The sequence below is a fragment of the Apteryx rowi genome, unplaced genomic scaffold (assembly GCF_003343035.1).
Source record: "Apteryx rowi isolate R43461 unplaced genomic scaffold, aptRow1 scaffold_283, whole genome shotgun sequence".
Taxonomy (NCBI): Eukaryota; Metazoa; Chordata; class Aves; order Apterygiformes; family Apterygidae; genus Apteryx; species Apteryx rowi.
This window is the reverse complement of record NW_020449230.1, coordinates 909,126-936,767: the sequence shown is the minus strand read 5'-3', so window position 1 is coordinate 936,767 and position 27,642 is coordinate 909,126. Positions and strand designations below refer to the sequence as shown.

The 27,642-nt window shown below is 39.3% G+C and overlaps 1 protein-coding gene across 9 annotated transcripts; it reads right to left on the bottom strand.

The window, feature by feature from the left end:
• Positions 1–231: 231 nt before the first annotated feature.
• SPPL2B (signal peptide peptidase like 2B) lies at positions 232–27,584 on the bottom strand. 9 transcript variants are annotated; one of them, XR_003254025.1, is made up of 16 exons: positions 27,515–27,584; positions 19,096–19,215; positions 15,318–15,500; positions 14,878–14,967; positions 13,210–13,349; positions 12,175–12,317; positions 11,421–11,517; positions 11,145–11,261; positions 9,480–9,561; positions 7,751–7,825; positions 7,584–7,646; positions 6,046–6,145; positions 3,878–3,955; positions 2,248–2,408; positions 752–1,316; positions 232–413 (listed from the first exon to the last, which is right to left on the bottom strand). XR_003254025.1 is itself a non-coding variant. In XM_026068931.1 (15 exons), exons 1-14 carry the CDS (start codon positions 27,563–27,565, stop codon positions 2,227–2,229), a joined length of 1,521 nt encoding a protein of 506 aa, XP_025924716.1. In that variant the 5' UTR covers positions 27,566–27,584; the 3' UTR covers positions 232–1,316; positions 2,181–2,226. The 9 variants fall into 9 exon arrangements, 7 of the variants coding, with proteins under 7 accessions (XP_025924716.1, XP_025924710.1, XP_025924711.1 ...); XR_003254026.1 differs by having other exon boundaries at positions 875–1,316; XM_026068931.1 differs by having other exon boundaries at positions 232–1,316; positions 2,181–2,408.
• Between the last annotated feature and the right edge of the window lie 58 nt (positions 27,585–27,642).

Genomic DNA, 27,642 nt, shown 5'->3' with positions numbered 1-27,642 from the left:
TGATGACACCAAACTATTTTCTTCAGAATTAGAAATCACACCTATATTCCTTAAAAAAAGAATAAATAGAAGCTCAAAAAAAAAAAAAAAGAAAAACAAAAACAAAAAACAAAGCAACCCCCAAAACCAAAACCCACAAGTGTTTTTCATTTTACTTAAATGTTTTCCCAGGGAAAATACTGCCTATTAAGCTGAGTATAGTGCTACCACTTGCTTTCTTATCTGTTCTGATTTTTTTTTTTTTAAAACATCAAACATTCATAATAAACTTATTCTACTATGCTGTGTTTTGCAATAAACACTATTTTTTTTTTTCCAGAGACAGCACCTAGAGTTCATAGGAGTGCTTACAGCGCTTCCTGTAGGTCCATTCATCCTGCCTTTTAAACTAGACTAGTAGCCAACCCAGGTACCTGGAAGTAAAAACAAAGACAAAAAAACATTAAGAGATGCATTTAATGCACCATGGTAATATAAGTCCTCTCAGAGGCTGGTAATGTAACCAGCTCTCTGCATTGCCTGAATGTCAGTTAATACTAAAGCATTCCCTTGCATCAATGGCTTTGACAAGTAGGGAAAAGTAAAACGCGACAATAGGGAAAGTGCTAAAAATGTATCATGTTTCTCTCAACTTAGCATTGTAGCAGACTCCTTCAATGCTCTTCCCTCCATGTTCACCTACACTATGCTAAAGCAGCACAAGAGCTACACAAGCACAGAGTACTGTTTAAATAAAAACTCTTAATACTACCCCAGTATAATGGAACTGGAACAGTAGAAGGCATCCACTAATAAAATGATCACCAAAATTCATATATCAGAACCCTTGTAGAGCACCATATTTCAGAAAGATGTTTGAAGTGCAGAGCTGTACCGAAGCTTGAGGCAGAACATTCTTGGTTGGATTTGATGATCAGACTCCCAGTGAGGTTTCTCAATGAATGTGAACACTACTAAACCAGTCTAAATACACACTGGTTTTATGTGGATATGTCTGTGAGGGGAGAAGGGGGTTCCTATCGCATCATTTATTCCAGCTGGTTTTGCTCTGGGTTTAGGCTTTTGCTTTCAAGGTCGTCCTTGTTCTGACTCGCTGGTTCCTCACTCCGTGAGACAGAAGTTTCTGACTGTTCTGTCTTTGCGTTGGTATCGGCCAGCTCCTCCGCCGCCAAGGTGGGGTCACGCAGCTCCTCCACGTGGAGGGTAGGATTAGTCATTTGCTCTGTGTCTTGTTGAGGGGCTGGAACATTGGTATCTTTGGGAAGCTCATGGCAGCTGACAGGAGCTATCACCAAGGGAGGCTGAGGTAGGTCTTTCTGTAAATGAAAAATCACCGTTAGAATGATGTGAAGCAGGAACTATTACTGCTACCAAGAGTAGTATAAACAATAACTGCTAAAAGCATGAACTCAGGTTAACAGCAAACTTATTCGACTATGCGTCCAGTTACAGGTGCGATCAGAACTGTCATACAAGATGAAGATAAAAGGCCGGTCATCTCGGCTATCAGTAGAGTCCAGTAGGGGACACAGATGCACACAGTTGCCTTATCTGTGCTTTTTATAGTATAAGAGGATTCCTCTTCTAGGAAGTGATTAATTTATTAAATGATTTAATCACTTTTTAAAACCATGTAAACTTATTCACAACATTTTTTATCACATTTCAGGTGACCTCAAATATATTTTCAACAATTAGTCTTCACAACTTCCCCCGGAGAACTGAGTTTATTGAAAATAATTGAGTAATGAAATAATGTTCACTTGCAGGGGGAACCTCCAGTTTCTCCATTCAAGTAATCACTCAAAATAAAATTAATATGCTTCATAATAAAAATCATTAATGAAATTAATTTGTAACAGATGAAACACCAAACTGATAATTTAGTATCTTGTACTATGCTATGAAAAAAATATGAAGAAAAAGATTAAGAGCTACTTACTGCAATAATAAAAACAATCATAATATTTTCAAAGATCAAACCACTAAAATTACAGCAGAATTAAGATGGATACACAAGAACTAATTTACTTTTCACTAGTCAGTTTAAGTGGCCATAAACATTAAAGAAAAATTAAAATGTTACTGAGGCCAACAAAAAAAACCAAAAAGGAAACATTCAGTCAAGCAAAACAAAATTCTTTGTTGCTGTTGGATAATACTACAATATTTTACTCAACTTTAATTCTAGTTAGGTTTTATAATATTAGTATTTCTTGAAGACACTCATATCAAACTGGTATTCACCGCAAAGCCGCTGCCCGTCCAGAACATTGCAAGCTCCTTTCTCCAAAGAGCCACAGCAAAGCTCGTGATAAGCGTACAGGGCACCAAGTAGAGGAGGGCTGGCTGGCCCATCTGCATCAGTGCCAAGGCGACAAAGGTTACAAGAAGGCCTATGCCATAGGCTGGAAGGAAACAAAACCAGCAAGAAGAGTTACTCAGTTACAGCTGAGCTAAGAACAGTTAAATAATCAGCCAGACAAGCATTTTAACAGCAATGTTTTTCAAGTTAACACGTAAAACACCCCTTTCAGAACTTTTTCAAGCTTCTTCAAACACAAACATTATACATACCATATAAATTTGGAATAGTAATTTGCTTAGCAGTCATACTATAGCCTACCGATAACATGTTGTGAAAGTAATGTGATCTGCCTAGTATAGGCTGTGTGATTAATTCATCACCTCGAGCAATTTTAGAGAGGCAAGTTAAAAGAAACACTTTCTCCTATTGTACTTATGAATTCAACAGATACAGACAAGATTTTGACCACTATAACACCACGTGTTTCGTGCCTGGCTTGGCTTCGGCTGTGCTTCTYGCTATGCCGCAACATCGCCCAAACCAAAGCCAGCTGCATGTTATAACTTAATATTTCTTTTACTTTAATTATTGCATATGTTTTGCAGAAATAGTACATAGAACAGGAACATTTTATTTAAGTTCTTATATTGTGATTATTTTCAATTGTATTTTCAAAACAATGAATCTAAATCTGATTTCTGAACAAAAATCAGTGGGACCGGAATACTTGCTCATTAATAACTTTAGACAATTCTTCAAATTTTTTTCTCAGGGTACACTGTTATTAGCAAAAATTCCTTATATCTAATTGCAATATTCTTTGTTGCATCTTGGGTCCACTGCCTCTCACCCTATCCCTGCGCAGCTCCAAGGAAAATCTGACTATCTTCTCTACACCCTCCCTCCCATTAGGTGGCTGTGGACAGCAACAGAATCTCTCCTTTCCCTTCTCTTCTCCAGGCTGAAGGGACACAGTTCTTTCAGCCTCTCTTTGCATGTCACACGCAAGACACACCAACAAGTTAAAAACTTTTTAAATCATTAGAACTATTTTACAAAGAAACACCTGAGAAAAGCCTCAGAAATTTCATCTCAGTAGTCAAGATGGTATTAATTCTGAAAAAATTACAGCCATCATGATGTGTTTTGTTACATCATAGGTCAATCATAGCTTTTAGAACACACAGAAGTTAAAAACAGATACCCTTGAACCTGAATTTTCATATGTAATACACTCAAGGATTTGTGAACCAGGAAAGAGTGGCTAAGCATATATAAATATACTGTAGATGACGTAGGGTTTCTGGTGGTACATAAACCATGATAACAAGGCTCATTTATATATCGGACAAAACAGCTCAGGGAGTCAACATGTCAGATAACTTGGTGATGGAAGGTCTAGCCTTCAATGTACAACATAGCTCTATTTACTTCTCTAAGCTATTTCGCTGTCTGATAATGAAAGAGGAGAAGAATTATAAACCAAACTGTGTATTATGAGATCTAGGGTATGCTTTTAAAGGGACGATTCCTCTAGGTGTTGTGTTCAAGAGTCAGTGTCATACATACCTATTGTGCAGGCTACAAAGTAGACTCTGGAGGACTGCACCTGAATATCAAATCTATGGCAATAGGCCACCAGTAAGCCTACGAAAGTAAGGAACAATTACAACAGTTTTTCAACCCATCCATAGATGAACATAAACAAAAAAATTAATTTAGCTAGGAACCTTTAAGTTTTTCCAGCACTTTTTTTGCGCACTCTGGTGTTTAACTACTATGGCAGTATTATTCATGGGACTGCACAACCTACATAACAGTTATATGATAACACAATCCCAGTACAATACAAGCAATCTAAGAGTAATATTAGTATCCATAAATAAGGAGATCCAAGATAACAAAAGACAATCCAATCCCCAAGAGTTAGAAAAATGATGTTCAAACTAAGAAGGAGGACAGGTTCACCGCTTATACCTCCTAGTAAAGGCAGTAGTAATTTATGGCTTATGACTCTGCCTACCATAGATCAGTTAATACATTTTTATACAGAGCAGCTCAAAATATTACTGATTTATGTTTTATCAATCCATAATTGAACTGATAGGCTCTTCAATGCAATATGAAATCAGTAAGCAAATGAGTCTTAGGAATTTCTCCTAATTAAACACCCATGTTTATTTTACTCATTTTTGTGAAAATTAGAAAGAAAGAATTATTCTGGGGAACCAAAGCAACAAGGTGACAATTTTACCACAGCAGATTATATGGCTAATAAAAAATAAGGCATTCACAATAAATGAGGGCTACCAGATGAATTGTCCACATGCACAGTGTTGTGTATGTTCAGTTACTACAGCCTGGATAATTTTGTTACTCTCAGATATCTAAGTTCCTTGATATTCCACACGTGCTTATGTAACATTTGGTTCACTCTCAGGTTTGAACCTTGGAAGAAAGTGATCCTGGGGAAACAGAGGGGTGGAGAGCAAGTGGGAGGTCACAGTATGAATGGGCAGCACATCCTAAAGAACTCTAATGACTGGTAAATACTTTTATTTTTGGATAAAAATCACAGAATGGCTGAGGTTGGAAGAGACCTCTGGGGACCATCTAGTCCAATCCCCCCTGCTCAAGCAGGGTCATCTACAGTAGGTTGCTCAGGACCCTATCCAGATGGCTTTTGAATATCTCCTTATCAGGGCCTATTTTGCATTTGACAATTTATGAATGGGGATGACCACAAGTGGATAACTGGATTATCAGACAGAAAAATCTCAAGTCCCATTTTAAGAATCTAATCCTCTAAACATAAGGACTAAAGCCTTCTTCAGACAGAGGCAGTCTTGGTGCTGGACATATGGAAAAGTAAGGAGAGAAAGGCACAACTGAATGAAGGGCTGTTAAAGATCCATGGATTCTTCAGTCCTGTGATACAACACAACTCCATTTTTAAGTTTTAGTTTTCACACCCTGCAGGCACAGGTTTGAATGAGAAACACTTGTAACATGCATTCAAGTGCCCCTCTGCCAAAACAACAAAAGCTCCTTACACAAAGCTCAGAAGTGTGGCCACTGCAGGTGGCACAGGTCATCAGATGCAACTTTCTGCAAGTCTACTGAGAAATCTCAAGTGAGAGACAGAAAAACTCAGTAAAATGTAAAGAGAGTTCAAATTCCCCAAAATAGAACAACAAAGACGAAAAAGGATTTCTGGAAGAAATTTGAAAGTCAAAGCTATTTTCAACTGCAATGGTGCTGGGCATATTTCTACATACTGGCCGATGTAGAATTTGAGAGAAGGTGTGGTAAACAACACTGGACACTCTGTGAATAACAAAATTATAAAATTTTAAGTCATTGTGTGTGTATATATATATGTACACACACACGACACAGATCATGTGCAAGGGGACAAGTCATTTGAAAAATATAAGGTCTATCAGCACATAGTATTAAAATATGTAAATATATGTATATAAAACAATTGCTAAATCAACTCTTCAGATTTTCTCTACATTTCTTGATATCTCTGCATTTGAAACTTAACCACATTAATGTGAATTTAAACACAAACAGTGCAGAGAAAAGAATGAACACAGAAGGTTTACTTATAAATATATCAGGTTTATTCAAGCCAAATCAAGTTTCCCAATTGAAGTGGGAGTAGAAGGGGGGAACAGACTAATACCACATGTGCAACAGGAAAAATTCTAAACATACTAACTAAGAAATACCTGGAACTAAAATGTCTCCAAATCCTAGAAGAGAAAAAGGCCTATCACAAAGAGCCAGTGGTGAGGAGTTCAGTCTTGGAACCTTCAGGACCATTGGGAGCTTGGAAATGAAAGAGACATACTTTATGGATGTTTTCTCTATACATTACCAACACCTGCTAGAACTTGTTGCATTGGAACTGCAGACTACAAACAGAGGAAACATCTTTTTCACATCATAGTTTCTTATATCTGAAAGCTTTCATTAATATTACTGACAACTAGCAAAATAGATGTAAGCAATGAACGAATGTTAAAAAAAAAAAAGGCTAAGACAACCCTCAGTATAGCAAACAGATCTCAAAATACTCTAAATTAATTTCAGAGTCCTCACACATGATGGGCTGCAGACATCAACAACTCTGCTTTAACTCTAGAAAATAAACTATTCTGGCAAGCTGACAAGAGCATAAGAAATGACCATTTATATTTGGTTCTCCTGGTTGCATTTAAAGTCTCAAAAAGGTGAAGGCTGGTATTTAAGTCAGCCATTTTCCATATTTTTCCCCAAGTGTTTTATAACAGCTGATGTTCCTATGTACTATATAATTCGCAATTCTGAGGAAAGGTGGGGCAAGGCTCAGTACAAGCATTTTTTTTTTAATACAGTACGTTAAAGAAACTTCAGTTTTCTTTTTTGCTTATGCTGTAACCAAAATAGTCGTATCTAGTTATGCTCTACCTACTCTTCTTCGCAATTTCTTCTGTGTATAAAACTGGAACATACAAAAAACTAAAGGAGTATGAAACAACAGTGTAAGGAAATAGTATGGATGATTTACTCTTAGTTCCTTCTGCAAACAACTATTTTCTTTACTGTTAATTCCCATGTGACAGTAGTATAGCCATTGTTCAAAAAAAGAGACCTGGACTTAAATTAAGAAAACCAGGCTTCTCACCAATTCATTTCTTATTTGTTTTACACTTTGTATCTCAGTAACTCCTACACCTTACCTACCTCCCCCTTCCCTTGCCCTGCGCCGAGTCAGACACGTCATGTTCTGCAGCCATTGTCAAGCAGAATACAGAACTGCTAATTCTGGTGTCTGTTTTCTTTCCAATGCCTCCAAYTTGGGTTTCTCTCTTCTGCTTAGCCTCAGCTTTTCATAAAGCAATTATCAAAACAAGGGAGGGGCAAGAGACAGACTGATCACATAATTTTAATCTCTTTAGGTAAAAATGGATACCCATCATTAGCAATTAGTTATATTCACAAATGTGTTCATATATTTTTGTGAAACTAAGCTAATGAGCTTCCATGCACTGAAATCCTTATAAATCAAGATAAAGGAAAACCAAAGGTGTTACGATGAGCCACTAAAAGTTTGCGTTGCCCCCCTGCTTTTACTGTGGATTTCTAAAGAGCTCAGGAGCACTTTTTATTTCCACACAAAATTCTTTTTCAGACTGACATCTCCATTTCGGCTCTTTGAACTTTCGAGTAGCTGAAAACTTAATAGCTGGGAGTTTGTCTCATGTTTTCAGGCTACGTACAGTACCTTTTCATGAGTGGCAGAATCAGACGGGCCTGCAGCCACCTCCACCATTATACTCTCCCCCGTCTAAAGAAAAGAGGGGAAATTGTAAACCAGCACTTCAGCCAGCAGGTCTAGGTTCATTTAGGAACACACAGAGAAACAGGCGGCTCTGGGAGCACTTTACTTACCTTTGTTAGAAAAGGTGTGATAAATACAAAAAACACATCATACACAAAAAGGACCAGGAGGAGCAAGGTACAACCCTGAAGAGAGACAAAATCCTTGGTGGGTATTCACATACTATGCATCAGCAAACAGCAAAGAAGAATTAGCAGCTTGAGAGTATTCAAATCAAAAGTTGGCAAGGAYTATACAAGTCACCCATATGTTTTCCTTAATTCCTATAGATCTTAGATGGATGAATCTGGCCTTGTATACAGCATATAAAAGGAAAAAAATCCTCAGGCAGAAAATTACATGTTAGTTCAAAACTTCTTATTCTGTAAAAWCTGAAAATGGTGCCATTTCAATCTGCTAGCAGTTGTTGAAGAATTCTGCTTCTTCCTCTATTGGACACTAGATATAGTTTGAAACAGTATCTGCATTAATTTTGGCCAACCTGTTCAGGAAAGCAAATGTATAGTTGAAGACAACTTGGGACAGTTTTAAGAGATGCCTGAGGAACAATGAAGCCACTGGTATTGATTTTTATCTTGAATTATTGAATAAGTTCTGGAAGACTTGAAAAAAGCCAGAATGTTCTGYCAACACTGTGCCAAATTTAAAAAAGTGTGGGGGAGGAGTCTGTGTCTACTCAAATTTAAGTTTGCAGCAGAATGGATATTGAGATGGATTTAAAAAAATGACAACTGACAGATCTCCAAGCAAACAGCAAATCTACATGAAGCAATCGTGTTTAATAACATCTACATGATACAGTTCTTCATGATGTTTTTAATCAAAGACCTAAAATTCATCACTGAATAAAATACAAGGTCATTGATACAAAGTGCTGTATATTATACGCAAACCAACTAGAAGCAAACAGAAGGTTTTAATACAACTGAAGCATCTAAGGTACCACCTGAGAATAAAAACAGTAGCTGTACTAACAGGATGGGGTATTCGATCCTAGAAAAAAAAAAGGATGTTGATGAATCAGATAGTTTAAAGAAACGAGCAAGACTAAAGGACTGGAAACACATAGCTGACAATGTTAAGTGATTTGACTACAGTCTATAAATCCTTACTTGGGCAACAGAAATTAGACTGTCATCATACAAGCAAAACTAGGAGCTTTAAGCTTGGCAAATTTAGATCAGAAATACAGGAAATAATTTTAGTGAYGAGGTGAAAATCAGTCATTAGAAAAAAAATCTTATTAAGGATTGCAGRAAGTTTTAATCAATATTAAAAAATTTTAAAAGCTGTTTTGCTCAGAGGGGTTTTTTTCAGGAAAGCCTTTTGTCACATTAAACAGAAGCATATACCAGATTAAGTCTTCTTCCTCATTAAGCTCCATAATCAGTGAACTGGACAGCTAAAGGATCACCAAAGCCAGGAGAGTATTATGCTGTTGCTGAAGATACCAGGTCATTTTGTCCTCATTCCTCTACTCCCTGCCTGCATAAGCAGACTGTCTCAAATCTTTGGATTTACAGCACATCAGAAATAATTTCAGTTGAGGTGACTTATTAGTAGCCAACTCTCTACAGAGCTGTATGTTACCTAGCACCATGCAAAACAATTATGCGCCACTTAAGCATGTTGGTCTACATTATATTTGTTTCTTCACTTTTCCAAGCCAAACATGAATGGAAGCACACTTCCAAACTAGTATATGCCATTATAAGCGACTCCACTGTTCACCCATACACAGGCAAACCCTCTCTTTTTACATCTATGTAACTTCCATACCTTAAACGTAGGCAGGCGAATTGTTTTCAACATGTAAAGACAGAAAGCAATTCCTAAAGCATCTTGTAGAATCCAGGCCCACCTAAAGAGAGAAAATAGTTTTCCTTTTTTTTTTTTTTCCCCCCCTCTTTCATCCTYAGCTAAATTTTGAGACTGAATGGAGAGATGGAAGGCCCCTCTCTCAACTCATGCCCAAAGGAAAAAGTGGCTGATTGACATTAAAAAAGATCCATGTTTAGAGTGTTTCACCTATGAAAAATCTGAGCTGAAAACTACTGTAACTATAAAGTGTTGGTTTATTGTCATTTAAATTAAGTCTTTATGAACTTAAATACTTTAAGTAGTAACAGTCATATGCAAGTTATTACTTGCATCTTTGTAAAAAAAAGAAACTCTAAATTACTATATTATCACTAGTTTAACCAAATTGAGCTGAAATGAGACTTAAAAAAAAATAAAAATCAATCTGCCACAATTCATAAAACAGATTCAAACCTGCATCAGTTCTTAATAGATAGTAACAATATAAACTGTGTTTGTGAAATGATAAAGAACATTTAAACTGTAAAAAAAAATGAATGAAATGTCTGGCAATCATCTAACAATAAATAAATATTTCARGTGAATAAACTGGATGAGAACCATCCAGTGTAAAATATTGCCACTGAACAATAAGCAGTAGCAGAAAAGGTCTAGCGTACACTTGCAAATTATTGCATGCTTTGCCCTGGAAGCAGGAAAGCGATCTGCACAAAATGAACAATAATTTTTTTTTTTTTTTAAGCAGCTTAAAGGAATTGTTCCAAACAACCTCTTGGCACTTATGGGCCAGTCCTATAATTCACTGCTCCACAAATTAGAAAATAAAATTCCTTCCAACAAGGACACCACTGCTTCCACCACCCAAATTTAAAAAACAGTAACTGGTGAATCCTTGAGGATAGCACTTTATTCAAAATCTTTGCCTCTAGAGATTTTAAAGTCAAACTCTACCCTAGGAAAGAAGCTACAAAAGATTTTCTGAGATTTTCTTCAACATTTTTAATGTTTCCGGTAAAGAAATTAGGCTTCATAGCCTAATGACACAAAAAAGAGCCCTGCAACCTTTCTTTTGACGGATAAAAAGAAATTCTATGGTCCCCAGAGACAAGAATGAATTGGGAGACAGGATAAGGTGTGAAAATATCTAACAATAATAAGAATGTGTTACAGAATTTTAGCAATACCAGACGCAGAGAATGATTTGCTCATATCAGACAGCTGAGAGGAACTAGAGATGGGACAGTACTAATACCTCTTAATCTCCCAGAACAAATGCACATGCAGACCACCACATGAAGACAAATAAGACAAATTGAGTCCAAACTTCCATAACACTTCTGAAAGGCTGCCTTAACCCACAGTGTTCACAATATGGAGTGGTACTCACAAAAATTCAGGCTTAATAACAGATAATTTTCTGGAACTTAAGCCAACGAGACAGATGAAGAACTACTTCTGGAAGGCACAACTATGTATGTGTCTAAATTTCTAGTCTATTTCCTGCCCCTCCTAAATTCTGGGCAAGTTTAGGTTACCGAGGATGTCATTAATTTATACTACAGGGCAGAGGTATCATACAGCATATTATGATCTTCTAGCACAGAAACAAAAATATACACTTACTGATCTTCGTTTCTGAAGATCCCCCAGACTATGCTGACAGAGATACAAAATACTGCCAAGAGCAACATCCGGACCTGTGGACGCTTGTGAAAATAAGGCAAGTTGTTGTCTGGGATTCTGAAAATGAAACACACCAACCAAACATAAGTAAAGGCACAGTCATCTGTAGATCTTTCATTTTGAAGTGTGAAGCCAGTGAATCTATCACCTACYCAACATCTTAAAGACTTGACAGAGGATGATTTTGCTTAATAAAATGTGGAAATTGCCACGTACCTGCATTTTCCCAATGGGAATCTTCTTACAAAGGGAGACAGGCAACTGTAAAGACCAATTGAGGCAGCCAGGCAGAATATACCTATGATAACATAGACTGAGAAAGAAAAAGAAGTAAGTGCAAGTAGTAAAACATTAGAGATGCWTCTTTTCAAGTCCCAGTTGAACAAAGAACAGAATCAAAGCCTGACATGGGAAATAATGCTTAAAGTCTCATTGTTAAAAGGAGCTCTTAAAATCACTCAGTAACAAAATGGATTAACACAGGTGGGGTACATCTTTCATTTATTTTTAATAACAGGCACAAAAATAYGTTCCTCAAAAAAATGAGGATGGGAATTTCAGTGTCTTAAGCTCTCATGTTTTTTTCCCCTCAAATCAATTAGACAAAAGAGTAATGAGTAGAAAACGCTACTTCCCATATTTTAATACCTTAAATTAATTTGTAATACAAACAAGAGTAGAGGTCTGAATAAAACCTTGGGCAAAAATAGAAGTCTAAGACATTAAGTCTACAYCTACTTAATAGGTTTTGATGTTTGAAAGAAGCTCTGTGTTCRCCTATTCCAACCTCACTAAAACTAGGTATAGAGATCTGGCCAACAGTTTTTTTGTATGGTTTTAAATCATATTGGCACGAAGAATCACAGCAGAAGACAGCCATTCATTATCATTTTCATAGTAGAAAGGCTTTTWAAGTGATGACAGCCTAGTGGTATTGAAGACTTTTCAATAGAAATAACTTCAAGGGTACCTAAGTGGTCATAGAAGAAGTAAAGGAGGACCAGCATCGAGCAGCACATCACTACAAATACACAGATCATTATTGGAGTCACATCAACAGTTTCATCATCATGTTTCTCTGCCCCATCATCACGTTTGTGCTTCATGTATCGCCTAAAAGAGTAACATGGATATAATCAGACCACTCCTGCAACAACACATATAAGGACTCTGAATCTTTAGTGACAACTACATGCAGCTGGAAAATATGACGTGACAGTAGTGGATTGCCACTGCATAGATTCCCACTCTAGTCAGTGAAACTCCACATGTCTACCCAGGTATATGAACTGCAGATTCAACATGATAAATTAATGTAGCAACTATTTTATGCATCAAGAGCACTATTGTTCATTTACTAACAACTCTGAACAGAATGCTGCAAATCACTGCAGAAATAAGTTGCGCCTGTTTTCAGGAGCAATCCTAAGGTCAAACTGTGTATACAGTAAATGTCAGAAATAGGTATGGCACAGATCTCCTTTTCCCCCTTACTTGRGAAAGGAAAGCACAAAATTTCAAGAAAAGACTCCTAATAAACATAGTATGACAACAGTAAAAGATATTCTGCCACCTGTGATATCAACATTTAAAGTGTTTTCTTTGTTTCTTGCTCTTAGCCACCTAATCATCTATATTATGCCATACCAGTAAAAACAGTTTCTATGATTTTTAGAAAGGACTTTAAAGGGGAGTCTTTGCAGAAGCCCAAATCGGAAGCTTATTCCTGTCCAACTTTCCTTTTGAGCTTTTTAAAAATGTCTGATTTGTTGAAAAGGTAAAACACTAGAATAAGCCACATGGAAAATACACTGTAATAATTTTATGCAGTGACAAAGCCAACAGAAGGCCTCTCAAACATGTCACATCAGCATTCTCCCATTCTGGTTATACAGGCCTCCTCATTAGCAGAGCTATCAAGTTTCCCTAGATAACTGCCATGTATTTTTTTCTCCCTGTGAAAAATACAGTAAGAAAATCGATATACTGCAATCTAATTACTCACTTTTTCACATCTCTGCTTCCTGCCCAGTAGCCTCCAATTGCAACAGTCCCCACAGCCATGACAAATATAATCACCATGTTGTAGTCTAACACAGGCTCATTTGGTGCATACAATGCTCCCTTCACCGACCTGCCGAAACTCTGCAGAGACAAGTACAAGTTATGAAGAGCTCTGTGATCAGACTTAAGTAAAACCAAAGTGTTCTTCAGATCTTTCAATTTAGTTTTCAATACTACTTTTCTTAGTATAAATATCACTAAAAACAAAAAATGCAGCTAGACATTGAAGGCAGTGCAAAGAACAGCCTTGCTCTAGTATTCCAAATCTGAATGCAATTAAATGAGACTTGTTCCTCTGATCTAGAAGCACCACAGACATTTACAGTTCTGCTCCTGCACATATGCAGAACTGTCCAGGCACAACTACGTGCTTCTCTGCTGCCTCAAATCAGGAGAAGATCCAGAGATATGATGATACCAGACCCAGTGAGCAGGCTTAAAGTTTATCTAAGTGTCTACATGCCTGTTTTATTCTGGATCAGTAATGTGCTCGTGAAGTTTATCTCCTGATCATGAATTGTGTTTTGGTTCATGCAGTGGAATAGTTCCAGAGTGCACGGGCTGAATTCCTTCCTGGAACCAGAAGGATGTGTTCCAGCTGCCAATAGGCATTCCAAGTAGATGACCAGATTAGGGCTATTCCAAAACACCACTCCCTGAAACAGGTATAGCATGGACATGTTCACTACAGTGAACTTAGACATAGGAGGAGTAGGAGTTCCTAGGAATGAAGTTCTGGCCAATTTATTTTTAAAACTAGACTCACTAGCATAGGTTATTGATGTCTAAAGGGTAGGCATTATTGAACTTTTAAGATCCAATTCCTCATTAGAATCCGGTCCTTAGCCTCACTGAGAGCGTTCTGGTTATAAAGTTCCAATGATCGCAACAGTCATGGCAGCGATAGCTTCTTCTCTCAGAACTCAAATGGGTTTTTCAAAACTGTTCGGTGATGAATCCCTTACTTTTAAYGGAAGTATTTTAAGGGGAGTATTCTAAGCAGTTTTGAAAACATGATCTGTAATGCAACACCCTTATTCTTGCTCTGTCAAAGACAAAAGCAGCACAAAAGCCAACTGGATAACAGGAAGTTATCTTACTGACCATAAAAATAAAAAAGTTATTAAAAAAATTTATGATTATGACAGTCTTGCCAGACTTGGAAATGCTGCTGAAGAAACTCATACAGGAATACAAGACATAGAACCACCTATAATAAGGGACRCAAATTACTTCTGATACTTTTATGCAATTAGCACGACATTTTCAGAATGGTTCCTTAGTAAAGGTTCAGTTATTTAGTTTTTACTAAGCAACCTCAAAATCAAACTATTACAAATATTTCAGAGCAAGTAGATGCCTCTATTAATCATGTATTTCTGGCAGCAGGGTTCATTTTGATTTTTTTCTGATGATTCAGAAATGAGTTTCCAAGAAATAAGCATTTTGTTCAGGACACTAACTGTTAAACAAATATTATTACAATAATGCAATCTTCATGAGTACAACTCTCCATAGATTTAAAGCTCCTAAGATGCATRTCAAATACACTCTTGTGTAATGACTCATTTGGGATGGTATGAATTAGAACACTTATTATTGAATTTACCTTGCCAATATCTAACATATCAGTGTAGCTGAGCAGAGCCACAGGAATATCAATCTCTTCATATTGACTCCTGTTACCCCCAGGAGGAACCTGCAAGACAATTCAGATTGGGTAAAAATATATTCAGTTCTGAAAAAACATTTATTCCTCTGAAAGAGTTACAGCTGCAAGTTCCATTTTTGTTAACTTAGGAGATATCTAAAAAGGGATAGGACACTATTTATAATCTGGAATTATTATACAACAAAAACTACAGAGGAAATAGTCATATTCAGAATACAAATATATAAACACAAATATATATACACACACACAGCATAATAAAAAAACAGAAAAAGTTACTGCTACTGTAACAACATAAACAGTCATAAAGATGTATGAGAAAGTATCTAACATCAGAGAAGCATCAGTAATGTAGAAAAACATAGAAGTACACTTACCAGTCTCTCTCTACTAACAATCAGCAGGCCACGAGCTCCATTTATCTGAGCAAGCCTCACTTTCTCATAGAAGGTGCAATTCCCTCGCATCACCATGGGGATTTGATTATTAAATCCCCCATCAGGTACATCAGAAGGAGAACACAAAACAGATGCTGTCTGATCCTGCAGTTGCAAGAGGGACTGAAAAGATGAAGAAATTAGTTGAAACAAAACAAACAAAAACCCCTCCCCAAAACTCCAAAGCAAACAAAATATCAGCCTTGAGGGAGACACCTTGGAAAACTTCAACTTGAACGGTTAAAGTGGGGATAACTAAGTATATGCAAACAGGACTTTTTTTAAAACCAGATCCAAGCAATGCTAATCATGGATGTTCTTAACAGCATTACATCCGAGACRGGAGAACACTTTTTCAGCATTCAAGTCTCCATGAGAGTACTCCATCTCTCACTCCTTTACTTGAATGTTCTAAATTACCTTTCAGAAGCTTTGTGTAGTTTCTGCTCTTGGGTTTTGTTTTTTTTTTTTTGTTTTGCTTTCTCTGTTGTTTTTAGGGTGGGTTTTTTTTTTTTTTTTGAAAAAAACTAGACATCCATTTTGGCAACCTCCTCAGCACTTGCATACATGAAAACACAAAAACAAACCAGCCAAAAGCAAAGCTAACCAGCCTCCTCTGAGATGGTAGAAACTGGAATGGTAGAAGTTTGCTCAGTTACTGGATTCTAGGCATCTTCTCTGGCTGCTTGTGATTCACATTCAAGTTGCAGGTCTGCCCCAATTCCTTAGTTCTTGGCCCTACTCTGACCCCAAAACATCTACTTTGATATGTTTACACAAATGGCCCAAAGAGACTTCAAGTTTCTAGCAATAGCACCTGCACAAGTGTTTCCTTGCAGGACCTAAATAAGAGCCAGCATCTTTGCCCAGTTCTATTTGCAGATCCTCCCTCCCCAAAAATGCAATTATCAGTCATGTAAGTGACTCATGGTGAGAGCTGTGCTAACTGAAGGAGGTCATAGAAGGAGTGGGAAGCCCCACTCTTGCTAGAAGTTGAGTTGCTAGGCATGAAATGTGTCATTGTTACTCAAGTTTTAACCTGAAAGACTGATACATGTCATACTTTGCRTTAGAAACTCATAGGTACATGATCAACACCAAGTGTCTGTAACTGCCTCTACTGTTTTAGGTAGGAACAGTAAGGGTCAAGCTGTCAGCAGCTCTAAGCTTATTCAGAAAATYGCTGGCTCCAACGTGGCTCCTTGTAGAAACAATAGGAGTCTAGAATGCCGTTTTCATGAGGAGTCTGTCTGGATCCAGTCAAATGGGATCCTAAGGTTCTCAAGCCAGCTTCAYGCACCATGTGAATTGTTTGTACACTGTGCTTCCACTTCTGGCATTGAAAAAGGGATACCCAACTTAAYTGTACAGAGTCAGGTCTACATGAGGCAAAGCCAGCCGTAGCATTTGAGGAATCTATGCATCTAGGGCATAATCTGCAGCTGGGATAAAATGTACAGTAGGTAATTAAGACTTGATTATACATTGATAAGGAACATTTTAATTCTGTGCAACATAACAGGTAGATTAAGAAATACAATGAATAAAATGAACAGAGTATCAACCAACCAACCAACCACCTCCTATCTTCCCCAATTAGTAGCTCATTCAAAGTCCACTGATTTGATGATTTCATCATTCTGTGATAAGAATTTCATTTGAAGACAGATAACAGAACTGAGATAAAGTCTTCCATTCTTATTTGGAAGGAAGTCTATGCATTCATGACATTTTCTGTGGTCTGTACAGAACTGTAATACAAGTGGATTCCACAGGAGGACATCCGGTGACATCTGGATATTCAACATGTAGGGTTTGAAGCATCTCCAGTGTTGCTGTTTTTACAAGTTTTACCATATGAAGTGTGATGTGTCTGCCTGTGAGGGTCCCCTATCAAGAAAACTCATTCTCATGTGCACTCTGTTTTGAATATATACCATCTTACCTACACAGAAAGATTTTAAGCCTCCTTCCCTTTGATTTGGGATGATACAGAACAAAGGCATTAGCCTTTCTGAACTCAGACATATGATCAATAGTCTAGTAGTATAGGCAATTAGGTAGAGATCTCAAAGAATGCCTTGGTATTTCATAAATTTGAGAATTTGATATTCATGGCTGATGAGACAAACTCAGCTTGACAGGGCCTAATCTGAGGCCTTGTTTACAACAGAAAATYGGACAAGATAATCTCCAGAGGTTCTTTCCTACCTAAATCTTTCTACAACAGGTAGTAACTTCACTAAAGCTGTTTAACCAAGCCTATGAAATAYRGCTCACAAATATACTTCTGGAAACTAAAGGTGTATATAATTCCTCTTACAACCAACCTCCTTAGCTTAGGAGGAAGCTTAGCATCCTTGTTAAGCAGTCTGGATTTTGATGCACTATCGGTCTTTGCAATATCAAGTCTCCTTCATACTGCATTCTTTGCAGGTTAGTAAGGAATGGAGCAAGCTGGTAACTAGGAGGAAGAATTTCCCCCCTGCTGACAAAGACCCTGAAGTGAAGACTTCCTTCCCCCATCCCTTCTTGTACTGTAGCCAACCTGGATGTCTAAATACACATCAACATTTTTTTTTATTATATATACAAATATACACACACRTGTGTATATACATAATTTTCATCTATTTACACATAGGTACTCAAAGATTAAGAAGCAAGCCATACACAAAACACAAGAACAGTTCAATTCCACCRTGTTTTACTTGGTTAAGTTAGGAAGCTGGGTTTCCTACACTATTAACACAAGCAAGTTCTTTCAGAAAGATTCAGAATGATTCAGAACAGGAGCTTAACTTCAGTATCATTCTTCAAATGAACCTACCTCCCACCACCAGCCAGAAAGAGAAGCCAAAGAAAAACAACYTTCCAAATTATCCATTAACTTGCATCTAGAAGTGAGGCAATATAAATAAACACTTCAGATCTTAGGATGACTTCTAGTTYTGGTAGTTAAAAATCCTTACAGGAAATACATGGATATGGAGCAAAAATGAAGCCTCTAGATATGGTTTTTCTCCCCATTKTCACTTCTCACAAAAATATACAAAAAGGCATTGTGATTCCTACTAGAGAACAGGCACTGGTTCCTCTTCAGTGATCCAGCTTCCGTAGCATCTGACCAGCAAGCACGAAGTAAGTTTAGAGCTTYCCCAGTTTCTTCCTCACATTCTAGTGATTCCTGGCATCTGTGAGGGAGTGAGTTCCTGCTACTTTAGTCCTTCCCCCTTAAGTCTTCTTACGGGAAGAGAGTGGAAACCAACTTAATTGGTAGCTCATAGAGCATTGGATACTGCAATAAAAACCTGATACAGCTCATGAATATTTATTTTTACATTTGGCAGAACCATGAACCACCTAGGAAGAATTAAAGGTCATGTTTCAAGGTATTAGGAAGGCCATATGGTATCATTTCGTATCACATTAACAAAGRCAAACTCCTTTGTTGCCACAAGCGCCATTTTCATGTAATTGCTCATATTTGCCAAAAGGAAGACCCAAAATAGTTGTTACCTTCCGCATGCTGCTAAGAAAGCAATACAGCTGTTACAGCACTGGCTAAGGAGATCTTAACAGATAAAAGTATTTTCTAAATAGAGCAAACAAATTAGTCACTTCAAATTCTACTGATCCAAGTTAGAAGTTAAAAGCTTTCCTAGAACAAAAATGTTTTTGAATACATTCTTCTGTTACTGCTTGGGTAGGTACTTACAGCTTTACCCAGATCATGTGGCAAATGGGCCCACTGAGAGTTGAAGAGGATACAGTAGTCTTTTCCTTTGCTGCTTCCCTTCTCTGAAAGGACGTGTACCATCCCATACTCACAGTAAACCTGTAAATATATAAAAAAAAAAAGAGTCACAAAAAGCCTAGTGCACCAACACAAGAAGTTTGAGTCATACAAGACTRCAAAGATGATATACATTACTTGCTGTTTGGTAGCTTGTTTTTTTTACTTTGTAATAACACATCTAAATATATACTTAACCAGAACAACAGAAAAAAGTTGGAATATTGCAGGACAGATGGTAAGGAGCTAGACTAAGAGTCTCAGCCCCACCACCTCCTGAAAGGACAGCCTGCAGTAATGAACAATTCCAGATTTKCATCATTCCAGAGTTCAGCCTTGGACACCTTTGCTGTAGATCTGACAACATCTTGCAGTATCCTCAGCTCTATTTTTGTCCTAGGCAGCACACAGATTTTTCAAGACTACATATCACACATTTTCCATTGCAGTTGTTATCATAGCTAAAACAATTCGTAACTGTCCCCAGAGAAGGGCACGTGTTGAACAGGAGGACCAGCTACCAGTGATGTAAACAGTGAACACCCAGCATTACTGATATTAGGGAAATAGGCTGGGGATAGGTTGCCTGAACCATGGTGATCCAGGATCTATTGGGAATATTGCTGTTACTCATTAAGAAGTATCCCCAATCCATGCCCCTCACATCCAAAAGAGTTTATAATAGTAATTATCTTTAGTTGGTTGTTAATTTCCCTCTGAACTATGAAATGCTATAAAGTCCCCTTTTGCGATGGTGTTCTAACATTAAAGTAATAGATGCCTACAGATCTGCATACTAATAGAGTATCCTAGGACAGGTATTTTAGCAAATAACCARCAACTTCCATTTCAGTGGAAAAAACTGTATATTATTTTCTTAAGTTACTATATCTGTCTAAATGAGTAGTCCAGTCTTCACAGGTACTGAGGATTTCTTTGCTCCCCTTTGTTCTGYATCAGGCTGAGAATATATACAGAAAGCAAGCACCCTCAGGTCTGCACTCTCGGGTTCTCTTGGGAGACTTCAACTGCTCTGATATTTGCTGAGAAAGAAACACAGCAGTGCACAGGCAACATTGGAGATTTCAGGAAGATGTCCTTGACATGTTCTAAATAGTCACTAGTTGCACCAGCTAGGAGTGGTGCTCTTCTGGACCTACTCCTTACAAATTCTGAAGACTCATTTGGAGAAGCGACTGAACAGTAGATTTAGCTGCAGTGACCATGAGACTGTGGAGTTTAAAATACCAAGGAGTATGAGGAAGACAAGTAGCAGAGTATAGACCCTGGACTTCAGAAGAGCAAATATCAACTTCCTCAGGGAACTTTTAGAAGGGGTCCAATAGAAGTCTGCCTTGGAAGGTAGAGGAGCTCAGGAGCGTTGGAGGTTTTCAGAAACAGTTTTCCTCAAAGCACAAAAATAGCCCATCCCTCTAACCGGGAAAAGGAGCAGGCACAATAAAAATCAGCCTGGTTAAGTAGCGAGGCACAGAGAACTCAAATGCAAGAAGGAAGCATAGGAGAGATGAAAAAGGGGAGAGACTCCCAAAGAGGAATATAGAAATATTTTGAGGGCACACAGAGATATAGTTTGGAAGACAAAAGCTCAACTGGAGCTCAAATTGGCAAAAAGTGTCAGGAATAACAAGAAAGGCTTCTATAGGCATGTTAGTAGCAAGCAAAAGCACAAGTAGACCTGCTGCTTAATGGGTTTGGCAAATTAGTTACACGCTACACAGAAGAGGCTGAGTTACTTAAYGCTTCCTTTGCCACAGTCTTCAAGGGTAAGCTAAGTCCCCAAGTATATATGCCAAGAAGCAATGACAAAGCAAACAAACCACCAATAATAGAGTTGACTGAGAGACCACCTGAACAAATTAAACATACAAGTCTATGGGATCTGATGGGATGCATCTGAAGGTGCTAAGGCTTGGTTGACATCATTGCAAAGCAACTCTACGAACCTTGAAAAGTCAGAGATAAGGGAAATGCTGGATGGTGGAAAAGGACAAATATTATGTCCACTGGCAAAAAGGGCAAAAAGAAAGATCTGGGAAACTACAGAGCAGTCAGCCTCACTTCAGCCCTTGGAAAAATTACAGAACAGGTCCTCATGGAAACTACCCCAGGCACCTGAAGGATAAGGTAACTGGCAAAGTCAACACAGGTTTACTAAGGGTAAATCACGCTTGACCAACTTGATTGCCTTCTCTGATGAAACAACTCGCTCAGAGCTGTGTTGTCATCTACATTGATATAGCAAGGTGTTTGACATGGTCTCCCACARCATCCTGTTTAACAAGCCGGTAAGTCATGGATTGGACAGATGGACAACAACATGGGTTGAAAACTGGCTAAACTGCTGRGTTCAAATGGTGGTGGTAAATGGCTCAMAGTTGAATTGGCAGCCAGTCAGGAACAGAGTTCCTCCGGGGTCAAGACTTGTTCTGATACTATGCCATATCTTTATGCTGCTCTAGCTGACCCTGCTTGAGGTGGGAATAGGACTAGATGATTTCTACAGGTCCCTTCCAACCCCAACTATTCTTTGATTTTGTGATTTTTAAAAGCTTATTTCTACAAATTTGTTTCTCCAGGTACTAACTGAGAAACAAGGAGCCAAAGATGACCAGAGGCAGCAGCAAAGCCATGTCTTTCAAAACACCATACATAAATATGATCATGTGGCCCCTGGGAGACAATGAGTAAATGGATGGTTTTTGGAGCACTTCAAAGAATTAGCCTTTAAACATAAAGGAATTCCAAACTGCCTGAAGAATAAGTGATACCATTCTACTGCAAGACAACACCAGCAAAGCAATAAAGAAACTTCAACCCAAAATATATAGGCAGTAGAGATATTATATATTTAGATCCTTTTTGTATATAATAAGACTTATTAAAAAAAGTTGTCATTTCTTTTTTTTTCTCCCCTAAAATACTATTAGTATTCATCAAGTGCTCTAAAATCTATTAGATTTGGCCTGAAGTGTGTTGGGCACACTGTTTGCTCAAGTGACCCTAATTTGCACTGAAATACAGTGCATGTTTGCAAGATATTCCCTCCCTCCCTCCGCAAAGTAGCTCTATCGTAYGTACATGGTAAGGAGAAATACATTTAGCAAAAAGCCTCCAGCTGTTTGGCACAGGAGGGCTTTTTYRCTTGYGTCTGAGCTATCCACCCATAGCACCTAAAACCCTTTCACGGAAAGGAAAATTACTGGCCTTACAACTTGACTTTCAACAGGAACAAGCCCCAGAAAAACAAAGAATAGCCCAGAAAAAGGATGTTTCCTGCTTATTGTTGCAAGAGCTGGCTGGGTTCAGAAAGATGCTATGTAGCTCAGTTTTGAATATTATAACTACGGCTATCTCCAAAAGCTTCAGGCAGTTTTGTAGGAGCTAGCCAACTGTAATAGGATTGCTTTATAYATTTGAGAAATCATTAGCTTGTACAGCTACAAGATTTACATCTGTAGGAGATGACAAATGACACATATCCTTAAAAATGAGAGAATATGGGGTGTGTTGCTACATTTCCATTTAGATAACCATTACGGGAACTCTGCAGTAATTCCCGAGCGGCAGACTGAGGACAGTAATACACAGTTATGCTTTCTGAGCAACATAATGGCTATCCTTAAAAAAAATTAAGGGAGTAAAAGTTTCCTAATGTGAAATGCTCAAAACATTTTAGAATCTTTTTTTGTACACAGAGGTAAGTAAAATGGAGGATGAGAGGAATTAAGASGAATATGAGCAGAGCTAGAAGAGGGTGTACAGAGTTTTAGAGAGTGCATGAAGGACACAGAGATGCATGGGCATTAACATACATTCTTACAATGGAATTATCACTTAGRACCAAAGCATAGCTCCGAAGTCTGTTACCAGCTACTACATATGTGTTCTCTTACCTCCCCCACCTAGGGAGAATCATAGGCATTTCTTGTTTCAGTACAGCAGGGCTTTGATGCTTCCAGATTTGATACCTTTATTTTTATCACTAGGAATTAAATAGCAAAGGTAAGTTCAAAGCAATGCAGCTGATAGCCTGGGAAGGTGGTAACATTTGTGRTGGTTCTTAGCTCCTAGAGATCGTTCCATATTGTAGAATAACCCACAAGAAAGTGTGGTTTCCTGTGCAGTTCCTATACAGCCTTCCTCCCACTCCCAAAAGCTCTTCTTTTCCAAGTGCTTGGATATCATGTCTAGCCTCTATCACACACAGAAGGAAAAACAACAACTGTTATGATAATAAGATGTCTTATGATACTTGCTTCTTACAGTATATATGATTTAGAAAGCATTATGGCAAGCTTAAAGTGGAACAAACTAGGAATAGCCTCAAACAGCAGAATTAACTTCTCCCCATTAAGCAGGGAATGATTCGTTTCCACTATACGAATGAGGAAGAATATTACTCAGGCAAGTGCTGGGGCTCACAAGTTAAGTGATGGAAGAAGTGCAGAAGGTGGTGAAGAGAAATTCAGCACACCTGCATTTCATGGAACTGCAACATGAAAGGCTGAGCCAACCTCATGGCTCACTCTTGCCATTTGTTCCTCCCTGCCTTAGTCCCCAGACTCACCTAGGCACCTCAAACACGCTTGTCCCACCTGTGGTATTTGTTAGATCACTATGAGCTGATTCAGTTCACTGTCAGTTTTTCATGCCAGGCTAGTGCTAGTTGCAATTGCATTAACTGTATCATTTCAGAGAGATTTGACAAGCAAGAGTTGGCACACGGGTAGCAATGGGAGCAAACAGCTGGGAAATGACAACCTCACCGTTCCAGTGGCATTGGCTCAGGGAACTACAGCCTAAGGCTAATGTTTTAAGGCAGAAGACAATGACATTGCTACCAGCAGTGCYGGCCCTTTCCTGCCTACTGTGAAATATTTGTTCTTATGTGATACACCTCTTTGTGCAAAGAGCTGTGCACCTACGCAATGGCTTGAACCACTGAATTGATTCCATGATTCCACTGAAAAATAACATGGCCAAAATATTTATTTTTCAACATTTGTCAGCTGTATTAACTCTCTGATCCAGCTCACTACAGAACTGCAGTACTGGCTTAGTGTTCAACAAGCTTCAGCTCAAGTGGAACCCTAGAGAACAAGGAAAAAAGCCACCTTCTCCTGCAGTGCAGTGGAATGATTCTACTTACAGGTACCTATAGAAGCCTTTGCACTTCTACAGCAAGAGGAAAGAGGCAAGGCAGGAACAGATAGAGTGTATACCTCTAAGGCATGACATTATATGGTGAAGGCATAAGAGATCATTAAAAGGAGTAATTTACACTATAAGGAGGTCACATGAATCCGTGTATACACAGAGAAGTTGTATTAGAAATGAGGATTACAAGTCTGCATGGCAGTATCTGGARGAGAAGACAGTGCTTTATGACCACGATCCTCCAATCCTAACAACTGAGGATACAGTCCTTGTAGATGCTGGTTTCAGCAGCAAAGCTGGCAGAAATAGYTGACTCTCTCCCTGAGTTCATAGTCATCTCAGTTGTGTCAGCATAACAGCCTGGGGAGCTGGTCTTAAATCAAGTCCTTTTAATAAACAAGATTAAGAATTAAAAATAATCCTCAAAAAGAAGTTTAACCATGTCACTCCAATGATGACGTTCCTAGCACAGTCTGGGCAAACAGTGATGCTGGCACAAAAGAATGGTGTATACCATAGCCCAGGAAGAGAGAATTACCTTGGAGACACTGGCTCACAGAAATACACCATAAGCAGCAGCTTTCTCTGCATGAAGATAAATAGAGAATGAAGTGCTGTTTGCGATTCAGGCAGTCCCAACCACCAAGAAAAATCTCATATACTACATGGCAATTATCCACAAGGACTGGGAACTACCCACAGCTCTGACAGCTGAAAAGCACACAGAAAAACCCAGGGAAAACAACACAATTGATTTCCAGGCTGCTATTGATGTTTATTATTTTCATCTTTTTGCAGCTTAGCTATAGAATTAGAAACAAATTACTCTTTCCTTATTAGAATACACTGCCTGTACAGCTTTTGCTTAACTTCTTCAATAGATAAAATTGATCTTACAGTTTTGGGAGACACTGGGAGCTGTATTCCCTGAAGCAAGAAGAAGAAAGAAGTGGAGTTACCAAGAGCTGGGGTGCATTCTTTCCCCGTGAGCTGCATAATCAATTTGGAGACTACCAGCAGCAGACAACAAATTTGCAGAAAAAGACAATACTCCTTTAACAAGCACTGTACAGTGAGAATAGAGTTTGTAATTGATATTATTCATAATGTGACAGTTTCATGAGATTAAGTTGTCAACCATCTCAATCCAGAATGTCAGGAAGTCTCTTGGACCCTCTGGACCTGCATCACAGAGCACTTCGATTTTACAAAAATAGAAACTGTGACCTCAATTCAATATTCTACTGAAAGCTAGTATATAATGGCAGCTAGCTAACAGCAGTGAGCTAACATGCTCACTCTAGATTGTGTTACTAAGTTCCGCTTTAGTCAAAGGTTCCTATACCTCATTATTGTTATAGGGCAACCGAGAAGTGGCAAAGCTATGAAGGAATTGTGAGAACGACAGGAAATTAAATGAAAAGTGAGGACTCTGATGCCAAAGCAAGATCTTAGGTGTGGATTTCACTTGGATCTCTAAGATCATACCCCTCCTCTGGTACTTCCAGATGAGGATCCATATTTGGGAGAACCATACTTCACTAGTCAAGCTGCTCCTTCTCCCCTACTTAATTGAGTTTAAAAGCAAACCTGGACCAATTTCCAAAAGAGACTACCTCATCTCTCAGTAGGGGAGAAAGAAAGATATACTCCCAATACGCCAAACAGAGAGTACCACTTACATTTGAAGACGTTTTAAATGAGCTAGCTTGAGTAGCAGAAATAAATTAGCAGCACACAGCATTAGCTCTTTGCTGCTGCAGTGTGACTGTTTCAGTATTCCAGCCGACCTGTTCAAAGCTCGCTCAGCCATGCTTACACTACTTTGCTGCACAAATATGCTAAGTGACTTGCTTACCGAAAGGAAGCCTGCTGCAGTGCATGGAACTGAAGCCAAGACCTTCGTAGTGTCAGGGCTCGACCACTGGACTATCTTACCTGCCATCCTTCCACACTCTCCTGGGGTCACCCTTTCAAAATTGATGGAACAAACTGACTCCACACCAGTCCTTGACCCATATCTTATGTCTTCTCTCGTATTAACGTGTGGGCCCCAGGCTGGTAGTGCCAGTCCATTAGAACGATTAGAGGCACCAAAAATGTGCAGGGCAGGCAGGGGAAGAGGAAAGGGGCAGATGCCACACAGATAAAGAACCTAGCTGGCAACCAGCCCATTCTGTAAGTAAATACCACTGGCAAGGAATCAGTGGTGGGGAGAAGGGAAGGAGGAAAAGAGAGGAAAATCAGACCATCACACTAAGAAGTCAAATCAATAAGACCCAAGAAGATCTACTGCCCTCCAAATTAACTAATGAATAGTTAAGATCCTTTAATGATACTTGAGTGTTTCCAGAACACTTGAACTTAAAATACCAAAGCTATGTACCATGCCATAATACAGCAGCTGAAGGTCTGCTCTCTCTCCCCCACATCAGGACTACATACCTAGCTAGTCACATGTGCTCCTATAAGACCCTTGGAAATGCAGTTTGTCCCAAAAAAGGTATTAATTCAGATGAGGAACAAGAAAAGAAAAATCAAGACAGCCTATAACTTCAGGTTCAGCAGAAACTTCGCTTTGTTTTACAACAGCCGCTTTCTCAGAGGGAGCTTGTTGGTTGGGATGAACCCAGAGCCAAACCCGAGCCTCCCGTGCTGCAGTGATCCCGCTCCCAACCCCTTCCCAAAGGTTTGCCTGGGGAAGGCTACTGGCAGGACGGGGGAACCGGTGTTGCAAGAACTACGAGAAATGTTTTGTTAACCGCGGGAAAAGGGATTAAGCAACACGCGTAAGTCGGGGAGGTGACACACAACAAACCCGGGCCGGCCCRGGGCAGGAATGACGCTTCCTTCTCGCCTCCAGCGGCAAAATGCCGCAGCTCGGTCATTAACGCCCAGTCAGCGGCACCGGAGCTGCCGCTACTCGCGCGGCCCAGGCTCCGCCCTGCCCCGCCACCGAGCGGGGAAGGCAGCTCCCACACCGGGAAGACCTCTCCCCCTCCGGCCCGGCTCCCCGCAGCGCCGCCGGCTTCTCGGGACCCGCCCCGAGCCAGAGCCGGGCTCCGCTCCGCACCCGGTATCTGCCCCGCGAGGGCTCCCCGGGCCCCGCCGCCGGAGCGGGCGCAGAGCCCCGGCTACCCCTGGGGCTGGCACCGCCGCTCACCTGCGCCACGAAGAGCAGGAGAAGCTGGGCCGGGAGCCGCGCCGCCGCCATGCCGCGCCCGCCGCCCCGCGCCGCCGCCGCCCGCTTTTGTTTCCGCTGGGGCCGCGCCGGGCCTAGCGCCCTTCCGC